A 20,061-nucleotide genomic window follows, 5' to 3' on the forward strand; every position below is an offset into this window, starting at 1 on the left:
TTTTATCTAGGGAGCTGAAAGGCTTTTTTGAAAGAAAATAAACCAAGCCCAGCCTAGGCTCTGTAAACACTTCAGAATAATGGTTCAGGTTCACTCCTGGTTCAAGCAAAAATAACCCTTCAAACCATTCTTTAGTATGGATTCAGTTTGATCCTTACATGTACTCGTCTACAGGGTTATGACTGTTAGGGGCAGGTGCATTAAGAGATAACGTTTGCAAAACAACACCTAGATGATCTGAGTGCTCATCAAACACCAGAATAAGTAGAATCAATAGTCCTTTCTCCAAGGTGTGCTCTATTTTATGTCTTCATCTGCTGAATGAAGAGAGAATAAATCCATTCTCCTTATCTTCTCAGATACATACCTCTTTTGGAGCAGTGCCCTAAGTACCTATATCCAAACAATTCCCTGGATTGGTTGAAAGTTAAGAAAAAATTATGATCGTGTCAACCCCAGGCTTTTAACTTCATATCAAAAGTAGAAGTAGGATGATTTCAGTCTGGTTGGGCTAGAAGCTGTTCACAATACAGTTTGACCGGTGGCACGGTGGGAGCCCCTTGAGCCCAGGGAACCTCCCTCCCTTCATTCAGCATGTGGCCAGGGCTGAGCATAAAAAGAAACCTATTCTTTAAACCCTGTTCACATCCACTTTTGCTGAACTTCACTGGCTGTCCACAGCTTTCTTTTCCAACCCAGCTCAGTCCCAGCTATTGTAAAAAAAATAAATATATTGTTAAAGACAGCTGAAAGGTTACTGCAATAATAACGTTAAGCTTAAGCTGCTGTATTACTTGGAGGAGTCCCAGAATGGTTAGAGATGCAGGATCAGCAACTATACAGAAAAATATTGATTTGCTATTTTAAATAAATCGCCTTATTGAACTAATTGTTTGATGCAAGCATGTTAATCAATGATCGGATAATTATTTAGGCAGATAATTACAGAGCTACGGTTGGTTTGTGGCAAAGCTTTTACATTGTGCCCTGTAGAAACCTTTGTGGTTTTATAGCTTTGTATTGCTGTTCTATTTGTCAGAAATACTGGCAGATCACCAGATCCTTTCTTTTTGTCACAGTCATTTGTTTCCTAGAAAAGTATGAAGCACAGGGACCTGGGAGCAGATTATATTGATCCTTTTGAAATAGAGACCACATTTTTGGTGCAATACTCTTCACAATTGGGTTCAAAAGAGCAGGAAAAAGGTGGGGGTGGAATTGTTGGTAAACCCTTTCAGATGCTAGGATGTGGGCCGAGCTACAAAACCCTAAAACCAAATAAACAGCCTCTGGCTTCACAGGAATAATCATGTGGCATGAAAGCACTTGGGAGGTGACAGGCTGCAGCAAGAGGCCCTGTGAGAGGGCTGAACAGCTAATCCCTCCTTCCTTTCACTGCTCCAGGGCACATGTGGGACAGGGACAGACTGTGGTGCCCCAACCCTGGCCCCCCGAGGCCGTGAGCTGCCTCTGAGCCGTGCCAGGGAGCTGCTGGCGCTGGAGCACCCCTGCCCTGGGGCAACCTACCGCAAGGGCTGTGCTTTGCTCCCCTCTTTGTCTTCTTGTTCCAGGGTGGTCCTTGGGATGTGTGTGGCATGTCTCTGCACTGGGATGTCATCATGAAAGATTTGGACTCATCTGAGAGCTTAAAGAAAACTAGGCTAATGCTGATGCACTGAGAACGTGAAATGGGGCATAGGAGAGCAAACCAACAGCAGTTTTTAACTTGCAAAAGTTAACTTACAAAGGTGTGAAGAGAGTTTCCTTACCTGCTGGTCCCATGAACATGAGACATTCCTCCACGGCTTAAAATGGAGTGATAATTGGTAGTGCTCATGTGTAACCATGACCACATTTGATTTCACCCCACATGGACCTTGTTCTTGCCCCACGGTTCAACAATTCAGGCAAAGCACTGCCTTCTCCAAGCGTTGCAGGCTGTGCCCATCTCTTCCTACTGGGATTGTGCTTTTGAGGTGCATCTCCCGATTGCCCCCGCTGCTTGTGCTTGCTGCATGCATGTCACAGGGCAGCTTCAGGTTGCCACAGCCAGCTTCATTTTGGAGCAAACTAAGTGTGTGCTCCAAGGGTCAGCGAGGGCACGCCGTAGACGCCGTGTCCTGGACAGTATATCTGTAACAACCTAAATACTGCCTTCTGATGTGTGCCATCCGCTTTCCATGGAGAGGAACCTTGTGCTTATCAGCACATAGAAAAACATCCCAGTTTTCATTTCAATGTCGATTTGTATCTGCATAGTCATCATAGTGTGTAAATTCCCGCATCCAGATTTCCAGCCTATGATCTCTTCAAATACACTTATTTTTAGGAGCGTGCTGGCAGGCTGCTCTGGTGAATGTGGGAAGTGCATGTCTCTGGCCTAAAAAATTATTTTCTAAGGTGTGTTTCAAACACGGCTTGGGTTAACAGGGGAGAGATCTTGTCAATCCTGAAGTCCATAGGTGCAGTCAGAGCCTAGGGTCTTCATCTCACACTGTGCGAGGGGCCCTCTTCCACAGTAACACAGCTCTTCAGTTCACCAGCAGGAACAATGGCACAGCAAGGTGTGACTCAGAGGAGAAGTAAGTAGGGAACGAGGTCAGATATTGTCTGATAAAATACGTGTAGCTAAAGCGCTGCTTTGAGAGTACAGCAATTGTCAATTTTAGCTTATTTTGGGCATGTAAGAGCACAAAAAGGCCTTTCTGGTTTTATTGAAGGGGAAACAATGTAGATTTTTTAAAAAGTAATTGAATTCATGTGCTGAAATAAAATTGCTGTAGTGGAATCTCATGAAAAGGGTATCTATGCATACAGGGCAGTGCAGCTCAATTACCTCTATTTAACACCCTCCTCTCCTCCCAGCCAGCTTATCAAATCCAACCATATACAGTAAGTGTTCTCTGTATTCACCAAAACTTATTTTTAAGCCCTCAAAGATAAAGCGAAAACTTTCAGGAAAAGTGTCCTCTCATATCCTGTAGTACTTTCTTAAACACTCCTAGCTGTTCTCTGTTGGGGAAGAGGACACATGGAACTGTATTTGACCTGCCAGTCTCATACATTTAATTACTATTTTATTCGGCCAGATGTTCAGGCTAATTGCAAAGCTGAAATATGAGCACTAGTGAAATCATAAACTACTTGAATAGGCAGACTTCTTGCATACCCAAGCTCTGCATTTACGAGGTCCACCATATGTCTGAATACCAAAATCCTAACTACGCCTCTCATTAAGCCCTTCCTCTGGTCCTGTGGAGCAAATACATGGAGAAAGCTAGAAAGTGAAATGCTAAATGTGATTACCCCACCCCACCCCCCATCCACCGTGTAACAGGACTTCACTTGTTATTCAGAAGTCGTCTTTGTATATTCATGGTGAAAAGTTGTCTGACCTAAAATGTTCTTAATTTTCACGGATTCCTCAAGTTTACAGTTATCCCGGATGGAAATCGCCAAGCCACATGGTAACTAACATCATTTTAAGACAGGTCAGATGATGCCTGGGTCACTCACCCTTTAAGGAGCAGGCATGCATCTGTGTGGACATTGAAGTTGGCAGCTGAAGAAGATGCAGTTTTATTGAGAGAGAAATAGGGAGCACAGGCAAAGCCGAGGACACATATGAATCTGTTTTCCTGGGTGGTTTGTATTCCCTAAGGTATGCTGTGAGCTGTGTGGAAAGTTTGTTGTTCCACCGCACCTCTCTAAGCAAACTCTTGAACATACAGAGAGCTAAACTCATTAGGGGATTTCTAGGTAAAGTTTTCAAAAGGCTGAGAAAATTCACTGAGCAATGGTAGCATTTGAGTTTACACCCAAAACAAACGCCCAAAGGGAACTAAAGCACTTTCTTCTACAGCGCTAACAAAAACAGGTGTCTTCCTAGCTCTCTCCAGCTTCTGTGTGCTTATGCTCTACAAGATTGAAAAAGTCCTAGAAAAGAAGTCAGACCATCACACTTGGAAAAGGAACCTCTGTAGCCATCCCTAGACCTCTGGCAGCCCCATGGTTTAGAGTGTGTTCCCAGCTAGCCTACTCTTGCCCTTGCTTGCTATGTTTAAATGTGTGGTACAGCGAGGACCTGCTGGGCCATGAACTTGCATGGCTCAATCTACAGAAAGGACCAGCGTGGGTGGGGAGGGTTTTTTTTGTGTGCTGCGTAACTGAAAGCCTTGAGAAGGTGTTTTACTGTTCATGGCATCGCTAGAGTAAGGGTCAAAGGGATGGGAACAATATAATGTAAACATTATTGAGGCTCAAAGGTGGCATCCACACGTAGAAAAGCCCGTGTTTCTAATTAATATAGAAACGCTTACGTCTCAGAGGTAGAAAGATCAGCTCTAAATCTCAGTTTGAATGTCTTCTTGATTAGAGAGTTTTTAGAGACCTGGAAATTAGTTCAGGCTTCTCTGTGTTTTATGGGAGTGATTATTTTGTGAAGTGGTTAGCTGATAACAAAAAAATAAATTTGATTGATAGGCTCCTTCAATGCCTCATACATCATATGTGTTTTAACAAGTTAGTATGGGATAAGGCAGGTTCAGGCCAATTGTATTTATTGGAGCATTAGTTAACGTGATCCTTTATAAAGCCATAGATTCGACTCTAGTATGTTGTTAGCTGTATTTGCTTCTACAGGACTGTGTGGCTGAGCCTACAGTTATATCATTTTTTCTTTTGAGTAACTTTTACAGGCAGAATGAGAGACGAAAATGCAATACTGTGTTAAATAACTACTAGAAAAATGTACCTGTTACTTATCTATATTACAGTAGGTTTTTATGCCCAAGTAACTTGCGCACCCTTAGTTTTAGAAAAAGCTGTAATGTATCTGGGAAATAAAATAAAAGCAGTCCCTGGAGTCCGAGCTGGAGTTTGGCTGTGTACAAGCCAGAAGCTGCACGGTGCAGTGGAAGCGACATAAATGTGTAGGACATGGGAATGCCAGTTTGTGTGGGTGTTCACACTGAGAATGCTAATTTATGTTAGCGTAGACTGAGGATAATGTAGGAGAATTCCCAGCAAGGATTTACCTGTGCAGGGTGAGGAAACAAATACTTCAGAGTGAAAGTGTCCTGACTTGCCCTTTCCTCACTCCAAAAAAAAAAGAGCTTCTGATGAAGGTGAAATGAGTGATCCCACTGAAATAAAAACATCCTGTGCTGTCGAGTGAGGGATGTATTCTGGGCAACTTCCAGATAAGATTAGGATTTTGCAGACGGAAAGTCTCACAAGAAGCTATGAGAGTCCTTTTAGTCAGAATGATCACCAAAATTTATTTCAGTCCCTGTGAAGCATTCTGTGATCTGCCGCTGCTGGAGCATTCAGCGGACAGTAGAAAGTATTGTGCAGTTACTTAGCAGAGATGTAGAGAAATAGGCTAAGCAGTTGCTTTTTTCCCCAGCAGACACTAGGCCTCCACCCACCCACCTTGGAGTCTCTCCTACTACATTTTTTTGGAAAACCTTCTGGTTAAAAACCTAGTGCCTAGACCAGGGGAAGGCTCTGTTTTAAAAGGCCTTCCTTTAAGAGGGTTAAGAAGAGCTTCAGTTTTCACAGCAGTGGTATGAATCCAGTTTTACTTTAGTGGGGGATTGAAACCTGTTGTCATCCAGTGACGATGCGTTGGCTTCTCTGAAAACAGTTTGTAGTCTAATGCAGCTCCCAAAACTCTGGTGTCCGTTTTGCAGGAGCTGCCCCAGGGGTCAAGACCTGGAAGCGCCTTGGCCTGATGTCCAGTTCCCGTATCACCATCCTGGGCAACCAGCTCCAGGTGGCCCTGCTGGACCAGGGGGTTGGACCAGGTGACCTCCAGAGGTCCCTTCCCACCTCAGCCAGTCTGTGATTCAAAGCCTCCTGTGATCTGGGCTCTCACCCTCACCCTGTTAGGTCTTTTGGTCGGGTGTTGAGCATAGACTAATGGACGTTAAAGAATCTTGCGTTATTGTTTCTGAGCTGGGAGCAAGCAAGGAGCATTTTCTCGCTTGAGCCTTTTGAGGGATCTGGAGACTGAATTCAGTCAAGAAAACGAGGGAGCAGGTGGTTTTGCTGTGCGTCACACGATGGCTGTCATCTCCGGAAAGGAAGTGAATTCCAGCTGGAGCTGTTAGTCTGCTGTGGTTAGAAACGACTATTTCTAAGAGCCATGCATATTAGCATGTGTCTCTATTAGGCCTCTGGATGAAAATCATCCCGTGATTTATATTTACAAATATGAGTATGGTATGATCTTAATCTGAATAAAACCAGGAAAATTTGCCTTGTGAAGCTTGAGTAGAAGAAAGTGGGCATTCTTTTCTTGTCCAAAGGTAAAAATAGCATTTTTATTAAAATAACACTGACAATTGAAGAAATAATACCAGTCAGTTGATAAAAAAAGCCACTATGCCAAAAAAGTCCACCATGTAATTTATGTTGCCTGAATACAATAAGAAGACAGCCATGAAATCCACCTAAGCATCCATTGAAAAAAACATATGATGTGTAAGAGGACTCTTCATCATCTGTTTACAAATTAGAAGATCTACAGTTAAAACAAGCCTGAGAGAGCTTTCAAGACCCCACTTCTCTTTGTGTGATCACTGGGGGTGTGTGGTGTGTCTCATCACACGTTTTTCATCAGGCTGCATTATGTCACCAGAGTTTATTGGCAGCAGTATCCCTTTCCCATCCCCAGCAACAGGGAGAAGTGGGGAGTGAGCACGCTGACGTGGTGGAAACCATCCAGTGATGAAAGCGATGAAAAGACTTTGTGCTGCTCCTTCATCTCTTGGGTGCTGGGGCTTATTGTGTTTTGGGGTGGTCGGAAGCCTTTTAAGCTTTCAAGGGTCTCCATAGGGGACATTTATCTCTTTGCAAAGCCCGTGCCTTGAGCTGGGGAGGCTGGTGACTCACTGTTGCCTGTGGCTCCGTCCTGTCATGAGTGGCAGTAGCCGAGGGGACTGTGGGTCTCTCTTTGTGCCCTGGTGTCACATTGGGATGAGATTCAGGCAGCCTCTGCCCTCACTTCTCTGGGAAAGCACCTGGGTCTTAAGGGCTGGAGAAGAGCTGTGATGGATTGAGATGGGTTCCCTCCGTCTGGAGAGCAGAACAACAGTGTGTCTGTTAATAAAGACAACCTTTGTCGGCGAAGCCTTGTCCTAACCTAGTTTTTCACCAGCTTTCCGCTGCTTCTTGTGACCTACTGAACAGTTTCATACAGCGTAGCCGAGAGGGACGCAGAGGGTAAATGGAGACCTTGGGTCCTTGCTCTCCAGCTGCCTTTGAGGAGTACCCACCCACTTACGCATCTGTGAGCCTCCTGAAAAGTCTTGAAAATCTGTAAGACCAAACATGTCCTCTTTTATCATGCTTATTAAAAAGGTACATTTTAAAGACATGGCTTTATATCAGTGCAGTGAGTTTTTTTGTGCAGTGTAAGGAACCAGCTGTGCTGGCTGCGTTGTCCTTGCAGCGTCCTCCCCCCTCAGAGGGCACCGAGGCACAGCACAGCATGAAAACGCTGGCAGCCATTCATCACAGCTGTAGCCACGTGATAGCAGCTCCTCCTGTTTTGCCTGCTACAGCAGATCTTGACTGAATTTCTTTGAGAAAAAGAAAAAAAAAGAAATAAAAATAATAATAATAAATAAAAATAAAAATAAAAATAAAAATAAAAATAAAAATATAATAAAAAGAAAAAGGAAAAGAAAAAGAAAAAGAAAAAGGAAAAGGAAAAGGAAAAGGAAAAGAAAAAGAAAAAGAAAAAGAAAAAGAAAAAGAAAAAGAAAAAGAAAAAGAAAAAGAAAAAGAAAAAGAAAAAGAAAAAGAAAAAGAAAAAGGAAAAGGAAAAGGAAAAGGAAAAGAAAAAGGAAAAGGAAAAGAAAAAGAAAAAGAAAAAGAAAAAGAAAAAGAAAAAGAAAAAGAAAAAGAAAAAGAAAAAGAAAAAGAAAAAGAAAAAGAAAAAGAAAAAGAAAAAGGAAAAGGAAAAGGAAAAGGAAAAGGAAAAGAAAAAGGAAAAGGAAAAGAAAAAGGAAAAGAAAAAGAAAAAGAAAAAGAAAAAGAAAAAGAAAAAGAAAAAGAAAAAGAAAAAGAAAAAGAAAAAGAAAAAGAAAAAGAAAAAGAAAAAGAAAAAGAAAAAGAAAAAGAAAAAGAAAAAGAAAAAGAAAAAGAAAAAGAAAAAGAAAAAGAAAAAGAAAAAGAAAAAGAAAAAGAAAAAGAAAAAGAAAAAGAAAAAGAGAAAGAAAAAGAGAAAGAAAAAGAGAAAGAGAAAGAAAAAGAGAAAGAAAAAGAAAGAGAAAAAAAGAAAAAGAAAAAGAAAAAGAAAAAGAAAAAGAAAAAGAAAAAGAAAAAAGAAAAAGAGAAAGAAAAAAGAAAAAGAGAAAGAAAAAGAAAAAAAGAAAGAGAAAAAGAAAGGGGAAAAAAATGCACCACAGCTCTCTCCTCAGGCTAAAGCACTTGACAGAGCAGCGCATTTTCCGTGGCAACGAAATGGCATCCTCGCAGCCTGCCCCTGGTCATGCGCCTCCATGTGATGGGGAGCACGGCATTCTTCTCACCAGCCCTTTCCTCAAGGCAGCAGAGAGGACTTGCCAAGGCTGAGCGGCATTCCCCCAGCCGTGTAAGTGCTCTGGGTCACAATCCAGCTCTACTCACGCCCCGTGCCAGGCAGTCAGCCATCCCCTAGGAATGCAGTTACACCCAGAACAATAAGGCGGAGGCTCGATAAGGAGGCTTTTTCCTTATTTCCCAGGAATTTTATAACCTGAAAGCTGGTATACCCAGATTCCTTCAGTATAATGTTTGAATTTGAAATAATAATAAAAAAAAAAAAATCACGCCTACGTTTACAAAATACTTCTTGCTAAAGACAAAAGAGTTTTTAATAAATATCTTTAAACATAATGGACACCTTTCTCCCTTGTTTGCTGGGGTCTGACCCTGCGAGCTCTATGACTTAAATGGTACCAAGGCCAATGTTGAATACTGCGAAACCTGTGAAAGGCACGAGCGGGTGACCTGAAGACACAAAGGCAGCCACAAGGGTCTGAGAATTGTTCCTCTCTTCTAGACACGTTTATCCTCCCACAGGGAGCAGGGGCGGTGGGACACGCAAGTGCCCGTCCTGCTGCTGCTGCCGCCGTCATGCCAGTCCCGCTCCCGCCTCTTGGAACCCCTCCACTGTCCGGAAGAAATTAAATCTTCACTGGGCCAAAAGGAGGGGAGAAAAGCAAGCGATGCTGACCTTACAGCCCGGTGGTAGGAGACCCGTGTTGGACCTCCTTGCTCCAGTCTGGCAGCATTTTTTTTTAGCGGGGGAGCCCAGGGAGCTGCAGCCCCGTGCTCAGGGCTCCTGCTGGGGCTGCGAGGGACGGTCGGGTGGTGCCCGCCCGCGGCATCGGCACCTGTCAGCAAGAGCTGCCTCAGCACCAGCCTGTTGGCTAAGGGGCTGTAAAACCTTAAAAAGATATATATATATATATATATTGTTTTTTTTTATGGCACCTCTTTTAGGTATTAGGGTATTAGTGTTATTAGTACATTACTGGGAGACAAAAATGCTGTGTATTGTTTTAGTTTATCAGTAGATCCTCAGTTAGTGCATTCGTTCTATTCCAGGTGAGATGCTGATCATACCTATGAAACCGTGGGGTTGTCTCTTGTCCTGCTCCTGTAGACACTTGTGAAAGAAACATAAATATTCTGGCATAATTACACAACCAACCCGTATGTCAGTGCACACATACATAGAAGACACACACACACACTCACACATAGAGTCATAAACTCATCTACGTTGGAAAGGACCTTTAAGATCATTGAGTCCAACCATCAACCTAACACTGCCAAGTCCACCACTAAACCATGTCCCTCAGCACCACATCTACCCGTCTTTTAAATACCTCCAGGGATGGCGACTCCACCACTTCCCTGGGCAGCCTGTTCCATATAAGTACGCATATACTCCTTAGGTTTTAACATTATAACTTCACAGTTGCTGATGATGGGTACACTATAAATTATTTTTTTGTTTTAGAACTTTTTTGGTGGTTCTCCCCCAAATGTTAATGCCTTTTATTAGAAACCACCACCACCAAGCTCCCCAGAAGATACTACAGAAACGGTAAACAAATATTCTCTTTACCAAAACTTAAATTGTCATTGAAATAAAATTTCAACGTGCAATTCACTGCTGTCCCCAAATATCCTTCAAAAACACCATCAAAAACCCCAGCAACATTTTCTCATTAAATTGCCATTGCTTTGTCTTCTCAGCAATTTTTTTTCAGGGCCATTTTCCAATGACAGTTGGGGTGTTTGGTTGCTTTTATTACTCAAGTAACAATTTAAGCCAAGAGGCTACTGTAGGATATTTGCTTGGGAGAAGCAAGTTCAAAGAGAAAATCCATCTTAGAAAAGAATCCACATACACAGCTCTTGCTGGGCAATAGTATCTTCCCCAGGCCAAGACACCCAGGACATAGCAAGGAGAAAGATGGTATTAATAAATTAGGTCAAAATAGTAGAGCAGAAAGCAAGATGTTCTTCATTCTCTTAAATTAATTTCATTTTGGGAACCGATCAGCTCATCTTTCCACCAAAGGAAGAACAGGAACTGATCAGCTCATCTTTCCACCGAAGGAGGAATGAGCACCAAACTTTTTGTTGTTCAGAATGGGGAAAGGAGTGACCAAGTGGCAATATGCAATAAAATTAATTTTTTTTCTTTTCTGCTAGAGGTGCTGCTGGGAGTTCAGTTCCTACTGCAATAGATTTGGCTCAAGAAATGGATCAGGGTGATGGTGTTTTTTTTAAAGTAAATTTTACATAAGGTTCAGTGGGGAAAGCTGTGGGACACGTCCTCAGCTTAGACCTGCGCGTAGACCAATCCCTCTTGCCCCACCTGAGTGCTGATAATTTCTGGTTGCTTCTCTGACACAGCAGAAATGAAAAACAGGCAGAGATGTGCTGGTTTGTATTGATAGGAATGTTTTTTTTTTTTGTTGGTAAGGGGTCTTCAGTGATTGTGTGCTCTTAATCTTCTCATTAGCTTCCCCGGCCTCGGGAGGGCCGGTGGAACTTCTGCAGTGATGAGAAATGCTGTTTTTTCCCATACCAACATCTTCAGTTTCCAAATTTGCATCTGGAGAAATAGACCTGAATCTATCAGTCTTTCGCAATCTCTGGCACAGAGTCCAGAGTGGGTTTTTTTTGTACTGACTCCTTTTTTAACCACTCTACCTAGAAGACGTAGGATTTTCTGTTAAAAGCTGATGTTTCTTGTCTGTGAAAAGATTTTTATAGATCTTAATGCAGTCTCTGTACTGCAGCAGGCCCAAGTAGGAATGCCATTCTAAAAGTTGGTAGATTAGAAAGGTTTGATTTTTATTTTTTTTTTAATTGCTTTGATCTGTATTCCTTGATCAAGTCATGAGACCTGAAGCTTTAATGTGGGTATGCAAAAAATGGGTGTCTGTGCAGGCTGACCAAACCACAGGCTCTCTGCCTGTGTCATCCTCCATGGAGGAAGGCGAGTGTGTAGATGATGAGACAAGGTCATCTTGTTCAGCAGGAATTTCTCATGATTCTCCCCAAAGTAGCCTCTGGGAAAGAAGCAGACAAGCACTCGTTATCCAGGACTTAAAAGATGGCAACATCACACTGTCGACTTTTCCCATCATGTTTCTGCTCTTTTCAGGACTCTGTGATCCTGTCCACCCCAAGTGTCCTCAATGACGGTGTTTTCTGCAGGGACTCGACACCTGTCCAGCTGACAGGACACCGTGGCTGTAAGGACTGCAGAAAGTCTCAAAAACCCTTCTAAGGGCTTGACTTTTCTGTCTTGCCCTTGAAGAAAATACTCAGCGTTTTTCAGGAACTGCAACACAGAGGGTAGGGACGCAATGCTCACTTGACACCACAGATTTTCAGAAGCCTACTGAGATAATTCTGAGTTTTGGAACTTCAGAATGACAGTGCTCTGCAACTAAATCCTGTCTCGATGTTGTGCATTTCTTACTGTGCTGAATTACTCTAGCGTAGGACGAGGATGCCAACTTTGTCCCAGTTATTTAATGGGAAGGATTTGGAAAAAGATGAGCAGAATCTTTTCTTGATCTTTGTATTGACATAGATACTAACGATTTACACGGTGGAGTCAAGGCGTTTTCTGTGAAAGTAGAAGATGTAGACCTTGCAGCAGGAAAAGAGGATATAGCTGCTTTCCTGTGGTTATTAGGTTTTGTATTCTGTTGGTTTTGTGAATATATTCAAAAGGAAATAGAAAAAAACTATCTCTAAGGAAGCAAAGATCTTCCTTCCTGTTGGGAAAGGAGTCAGCAAGGATGATAAATTCCTTGCCAAGTGAGTCATTTCTTCACTTAAGAGACTTCAAAGCTTTAAAAATTACTTTTTGGACCATGGAGCTTAGATACGAAATTGCGTGCGCTCTTAATGGACGAAGCTCATCTTTCCCTTGACGGGAAATGATAATAGAAAGATGGCAGGGAAATAAGTGGTTCTGAATGAGATGCTGCAATATTATATCTTCCCAGAACAGCTCTAACAAATACCCTTTTATTGTATTGCACACTGACAGAAGCGAGAAGCAAGTGTTTGGGACTGCTCTATGCTTCCAGTGTTAGTTGTCAAATAGTTTACAAGCTAAGTAAATATTTATAGGATAAATAAAGGAAAACTAAACTACAATTTTAGTTTGGTAGCCATGCATTTTCTTGAGACATGCCTGGAAATGATGTGACTAAAAATAAGACTATGGTATAGCATTTATTGAAGGCGGCGGTATAGTGAGAGGTTTTATATAGCGCTACCTATTAAAGCTCTAGCCCCACCGTGGCTGCCTCCTTAGCTCTCACGTTCTTTATTTTGAGAAACTGTTAGCAGGACTGCTGGTGGTTCTTGGTCTTGTGAGGGCTGAACAAACGTATTTGTCTGACTGCTTTCAACTCATACAGTTGCAGGGAATCAATTGTACATTAATGCTGTGCAAATTTCAGAGCATGAACTCAAAGAAGTGGCATGAAAGGCTTTCTCCTTTTTGAGTATTTGATGATGTAGTATCATGTTGATCATTAGCAGAGTGTTTTTTCTAGCACTTGACCCTTCCCAAATGTTGTGTATCAATCCTAACTTAACAGTCTAGGTCCTTACACACCTAAAAAACTTGATGATGTCACACGTAAGACTGTGCTTGATCTAAGTGCTAACTCAGTTTGAAGGCTTTTGGCAACCATTAGGTGACCAGTCAGCGTGTTACATGGTCACAAAGCAAAAATCTCACGTTTCTTGCTGAATCCTCCACAAAGTACAGTGGGCACCAATTTGTGGAATAAAACCCAGCTGAAAACCACACAACATTCAGCCCGTTAAAGCTGAAAAATCTCCACTGTCTCCTTTGAGGTGTCAGAGCTGTGAGCCCCAAGCAGAGCAGAGCTGTGAGATGGTGCCCATGGGAGCTCCTGACAGAGGGGACAACTGCAGGAATCCCACTTTCCTTGCGCCAGCGCATCTGTTGGGGGACAGGGCGTCCCTCTTTTCTAGACACCTCTAATGATGCCTAAACAGAAAAAGTACTAAAACCCCATCACATGACTTGCAATATTCTGATTATTTACATCAACCTAGAGTCCAATTTATTTTAGCTGGAGAAACTTCCTTTTGAGGAAACTTTTTTAAAAGTACTTCAACCCCATCTTACTCAAATCGGTTCCTTACTGGCCGTATACATTTCCATTAAATACATCATGTGGGGAAAACAAAACTGAACAATAAATATGCGACGTGAGCAGCCATAAAGGTGACTTGGTTAGGAGGGGAAAAGTACTGAACAGAACATGTCTGCTGAAATACTGCGAGAGAAATTGCCTGCCAGCTGTGAGCCTGGGAAGCAGAAGCATCCTTATGAAGGACAGCCAGCAGCTTTGAAGTGCACCTGGGTACATAGAAACTGGAGATATCCCGAGATGTCCTCAATAAGTGAAAAAACAAGGAACTGTAGTGGTAACATCATCTGAAAAGCTGAAAAAAGGTCTGGAAATAGGGGAAGACAAACTGAGAAAGCAAGATTTGGTAGCTTCCATTGGCTGTTCTAACTGCAAGAACAGGAAAAGTCCTGAAAAATAAAAATTGTTCTGAGATAACAGAAATCATCTGTTGGCTGTCCCAGGTGAAAACCAGAAATTAACAGCACCTACTGGCTGCTTGAAGTGGTGGTGTCCTACACCTTTCTTATGTCTCTATGAGATGAAAATAACTTTCTACCCAAAATGGAGCTTCTCTCTCTCTTCCCATGCTGCACATACTCATCCATTTCCTAAACAGGTCTGTGTGAACTTTCTACAAGACCTTGGACCCTCGCTGGGGACGCCTGGCCGACACGCATCAGCTTTGAAGTGAGACTCTGCTTGTTGTTTTACTGATCCCGCACTGAGCCCATGTCCGGGGCCGGTCTGGTTTGTCCTCCCACCTCTGGGATGGCCGGACCCCTTCCGAGATGTGTCTAACGTTCCTGGTGCCACATATATACGTGTAAGTAACGTCGCATAGTATATCTGCTGTTACATCATTGATAAGTTTGCTTCACTAGCAATAACTTCGTTGTAACCTGTAATATTTTATATTTATATACTTAATTTCTACTATTATTGGGTGTGGCTGTAACTGATGCTGTAATTAATCGCTGCTATAGTATTGATTGTTGCTATACTATTGCTCACAGATAATACTTCGTAATAGCTTGATGTACATATATGTATTTGTTTTCTTAATCACAGGTATACTTGTTAGCAGGGATTTGTGTGGTATTTGTGGTAATCTGTAATACAGTAAAGAAAATTAGAGGCTAAAGCCTCAATGCCCTTGTGTATTACGAAATCCTACGAACCCACAGTCGCAACCTTTATACATCGTCAGGCCGGGTAACCCTTTAGGTCATGATACCGTGGTAGAACTTAAGTGACCCAACCCCAGCTCTTAAGCGCAGGATGCAAAACGGCCAGAAAAGAATAAGGAACAACACGCACAGAATTCTCTAATATCAAAATATAGCAATTTATTCAAGACACTGAATATGATCTGTTGATTCTCTCCTTAAAACAAATGAGCTACAATACACAAGGTGAATTTGAAGAAAGTGTGGGTGGGGGAGAAACAAAATAAGGGTTGATGTTGTTTCAACAGAACCTGGGAAATGCTGAAATGAGAACCAAGTCTGGCTGCAAGTCTGACACAGACAATAAAAACTGCAGAAGCCAGAATTCAGAATTTCAGTGAGTGGCTGAAAGAACATTTCTGCAATTGACAAAGAACCACATCTTTTAAAAAGGCAAAAGGAGGAAAAAAAGGAAGAAAAATTAAAAAGGGAAAAAGAAAAAAGAAACCCAAAAACAAAGCAGACCCTTACATTTGACAAAGTGCACTTCACTTGGCTCTAAAATTAGCTATTTTTTTCTTTTTTTTTTAAACAAATTAAAAGGAAATTTCTAAGATGTAGCATGGGGTTAATGTGTGTATAACCCTGTAAGTCAGGCCCTTTAGTGCCCCATAAGGGACCCAGTGTTTTCTACATAAAAGATTCAGTATCCTTCTAACCCACAGAGTCGAGTGGTTTTTCAGAAACTGTCTTTTTTTCACTTCAAGGCCAGTTCCAGACAGCCAGCAATGATAAAAATCCAGTAAGCCTCTCGACGGTTTCACAATCCTGTTTGCTCGCTTAGGTTTTTCAACTTCTCTTCTGTTACAAAGAACGATGAACGAGATTATCAAAAAATATTGCATGAAAAAAAACCTGCTGCAGTCCATCGGCCTCTCGCTTCACGCTCTTCTGTTGCTGGGGAGCCGCAGAAAGGCACTGCTGCCCGGGGGATGCCACCGCAGCAGCGGAGGAAGGCGAGAACTCCCACCAGGGCAGTTCGGCGGGTCTCGGCTTAGACGTCCACGTTGAACTACAGCCTGGAAATGCCTCTGTCTCCCCACTGCCCACCTCCTAAAGAAACTGGCCCTTTAGACTAGGATTAACCTTTGCCACTACATCTTCTGCCTTAATAGCTGCCCTCATTTTAGCTGAAAACTATCTACTACAGTATCTTTGAGGATTTTCCAGCCTTTAGGGTGTTGGGGAGGGGAAGAAAGGTGATTTTTTTTTAGCTTTTTACATATGCTGCCTTCAAATCTGATGGTCTGTATAGAAAACTCCCTGGACCAGCAGCCTCTCTCACACGTAGGCTTTGCAAACCAACCGATTTTCAAATTTTGTTTCTCTTGGCTTCTCACCTCCATGTAGGCGGGCAGGGGTAAGATGGTGTTTTGACAATTTAAATAAAGGGAAAAGGAGAAAAAAAAAAAAAATAAGGCGTCATGGACACTGCTGAGTTACCTACGGTAGCTGTCCCGGGAGCAACCACGAAACACGGGCTGTGTAGCCAGCCAGCCATGCGGCGCCGCTGAACTCAGATTGAACAACCTCATCTCTCTGAATTCTGAGGTCTGCCCTGCCCAGGCATCACTCAGGGGACAGAGGCGAGACCAGGGCCCCATCCGTGCCACCCTCTGCCGCTGCAGACCCGGAACTTCTCTGTGTTATTCTCAGAAACGCCACCCAAAAGCAGCTTAAGAAGTTAACCGTGTACATGCAATGATTGTAATCAAATCATCGACCCAACCGTGCTTTATAAAACCACATTAAACCTTTGTATTCAAATGCAAGTTCTCTTCAAACAAGCATTCTTTTTTTGGTTTGTTTTTTTTTTGTTGTTTTTTTTTTGTTTGTTTGTTTTAAGTAGTGATTTTAAACTAGTAGGTACACATGGCCATTATAAACCAGTGCAAAACTGTCAGGTGATCATCTACAGCCCATGTTTTTGGAGCTGAAACCAACACATAAATGCATTTAACACCGAAAATACTCCTTGTCCAATTCTTTGATATAAATTATAAACGAGCCTAGCTGTCACTAATAACCAAAATGCCACGTAACTGTTTCCACCTCAGGACTGAGTAACCCTCTTAGCAGTTATTTCTTCATTCTTTTGTCCTTTCCAAATGTGTATCTTTAAGAAACGCAGCTGAGGCTGGCAGTGGCTAGTTCCACTGGAAGGACTAAGATACTGTGCAGATGCAAGCATGAAGAGAGGAAAACACAGGAGAAAAAGTGAGGTACGGATTCCACGATGCTATGACGATGCCACGATGCCTGGCAGGTCCTGCACCACCAGTTCAGCAGTAGGGCTCTGGTTTGGGTTTTGCTCAGATCCAATCACCACTTCAGCAGCCACGGTCAAATCAAAGGGAAGATCCTGTGTTACAGAAATAGCAACTTTGAGTGGGAAGGTACTACATGATGTATGTTTACGGGGGTTCTCTGCCTGTTTTTTTTTTCTCTCTCCTACAAACACTGGCCTAGCCTGTGGGCTAGAGAGGACACCTGGTTGACTCAGCCAGTTCTGAGGATTTGTCTAAATAACGGCTGCCCCCACCCCCAAGGTTGCCTTACAGTTTACAGCGCTTTCAGAAAACTCTGCCTATGCATCCTTCTTTGCATCCGTCATTTGCTCTTACAGTAGCGTAGTCTTCAGCAGGCATCCCTGCAGATGTCTAGCTTGCAGAGGAAATCGTGTCACAGTAGTATATACGTTGAGATGTAATTTATATATCCTTTATCACGTCCTCACCTAATGGAGAGTTCTACATTGTCTTCTGAGCACCGCACTGAGGACACCCACAAGGCTAAACCTGTCTGGGCAGACCCAGAGCTTTCCTCGCAGCACGCAGAACACAGATGCCCGAGGGTGCCAGCAGCACCACAGACTGCTCGATGCAACGGCAGAGCCTGCCCCTAGGTGTGTGCCGACCAGGGACGGACAGCAGCTTGGCAAGAGTCCGTTCTTCAACAATGATAGACGCAGTCAATAGATCTTGGTCCAACTGGTCCCATTAAGTCAGTGTAAAATCTCATGGACTTACTGGAAGAGAAACAGCTGAGTGGGTTGAATAGCGGAGGGCAGCACTGCTCAGCACAGCCGCGGGCAGCCAAACCCGTGTTCTGTACGACATTTGAAGTATTGCTAGAGGAAAGAAGATACACAATCGTTTTTCCCCTGGTTACCAAGGATAAACGAAAAGTACGGACTCAAGAAAATGAATGCTATATTTATAGTCTCAAATTTATGAATGCCTTTTAATATGTGTACATCACCAAACAGCCATAAAAATGAAATGCGACTATATAAATGGCTGGCTGCTGGAAGAGGACTCTTAGTAAATGACTGGCATTTGTTGTATCAAATGGCGTTTTTTTCTTACAGCACTTTCTGAGAGAGAAGAGAAAAAGGATACTGCACCTTTCATGTTCCTTGGACTCTGTGTCATTCTTTTTGCTTGAATTCCACAACTGGTCTACATTTGGTGGCCATTTTAGGCTTTTAAAACTGTTTAACATAAAAAATATTTTTTTTCCAAAAATACACTGGGTTCTTTCTGTTAAAAGTCATCTTTCTCCTGTAAAAATCTTCCCCAGCACTGCATTCTTATATAAAGCACTTATTACACAATTTGCTGAAAGTGCCCTTGAGACGCTAAGATCTGAAGCATGGAGGATTTTTTTTTCTTTTAAACGGAGAGAAAGAAAGGGAAAGGAAAAGGAAGAGAGAGAAGAGAGGAGAAGCAGTCTGTCAAAAATTTTCATTGTCATGTCCACCTGGCTGCATCTACTATGGGCATACAGGGAAAAAAGAAAAAAAAAAAGGGCAAGAAGAAAGAGGAGAAAAAAAAGGAAGGAGAAGTTGGGAGTGGAAGGGAGAAATAAAAGGAAAACAAAAGTTTCATCCTAAGCCTGGGATCCTCCAGGCTGTAATATTCCAGCTGATAGAAAAACCACTGAACAAAAAAAGTAGTCTAGAAAATAGAAAGTGTTGTGATTACAAAGTTGAGCATTTCATCAGTACAAACTGGTCTTTGAACGTCCTTTGGGAGAGCAACTGTAGTGTCCAAATTGGAAGGAAAAAATACAACACCGCATGGAGGAGGATTTTTTTTTCCCTTTTGGTTTATCACAGCATTTTTCTTTCTTTTTTTTTTTTATTATTTTTTTTTGGCACAGCTTTTTTTTCCCAGCCATCAGAGCAAGTTCTCAGACGCAAACCAAACAGTGCAATGCCTAGCTGGTGGCTTCATGCTTCCAAGGCTGAATGTTCCAGGTGGAAACCATTCCCTCCCCCTCTGAAGTGACTGTGTTTTTACTCCTTGATGAAGGTTACGGACAAAAAACTAGACACCTGTGGCCAGGGAGAGTTGGTTTCACGGTACACTCTAACTTTGTTCAAGTTCGTACAGTTCTGGAGCTGTTAAGAATAGTTTTGAAGAGTGCTTCTCCCCACACATTCACTGCTGGTCCATTTGAAATTTCTTCTAAAACATGTCACTTTTACTTCCGCAGATCTAGAACACAAACCTGGAGAGAAAAGACTCAGCATTAAGAACCATTTCTGAAGGTGATGTGGAAGTCCTATTCATACACGGCTCCCCGTACACAGGCTGAGCAGCCAGCTGTATGTTATACTCCCCCGCATGAAATCAGCCCGTCTCAAGTACCTGTTTACAAGCACACAAGCAAGGGAGCAACCCAACGGGGCAGAAAACTCAAGTGAAAACCATACATTTAAAATTTAGCTGGGCTTTCACTGGATTACAAACAAATATTTTGGTGGCACGTCCCGGATAAGACTATGGGCTCTGTTTAGTCACCTGAATACAGCGTCCACTTCCATTTCTGAAATATATCCAAAATAGACGTACAGGCCTGGCAGGCATGACACAGGACCTTGAGCGGACACGCGCCCATTTGGAGCAGCTGTTGGGAGCCAGGCATGGCACCATCTCAAACGGCACAACTAAGCTCCACCAACTGAATCACGTCATAGGTGGAAAAATACAGCTCTAAAGTAGTTATGCCTGCCAGTCATGTAGAAACGTTATTTTAAAAAGCTGTAGAGCGTGTTATAACATCTGTGCATCCTACACAAGTTGATCATGCTACAAATGAATTTTTTGAAAGTAATGTAAACA

The 20,061-nt window shown here is 42.5% G+C and overlaps 1 protein-coding gene across 1 annotated transcript in view; it reads right to left on the bottom strand.

The window, feature by feature from the left end:
* Positions 1–17,704: 17,704 nt before the first annotated feature.
* Positions 17,705–20,061, bottom strand: part of TBL1X (transducin beta like 1 X-linked) — a 209,944-nt gene continuing 207,587 nt past the window's right edge. Inside the window, exon 17 of the mRNA XM_082483713.1 lies at positions 17,705–19,447. Within this exon, the coding sequence (XP_082339839.1) occupies positions 19,421–19,447 (27 nt within the window). The 3' untranslated portion in view covers positions 17,705–19,420. The remainder of the gene's footprint in view (positions 19,448–20,061) is intronic.

This window comes from Vanellus vanellus, assembly GCF_965231255.1.
Source record: "Vanellus vanellus genome assembly, chromosome: 1".
Lineage (NCBI taxonomy): Eukaryota > Metazoa > Chordata > Aves > Charadriiformes > Charadriidae > Vanellus > Vanellus vanellus.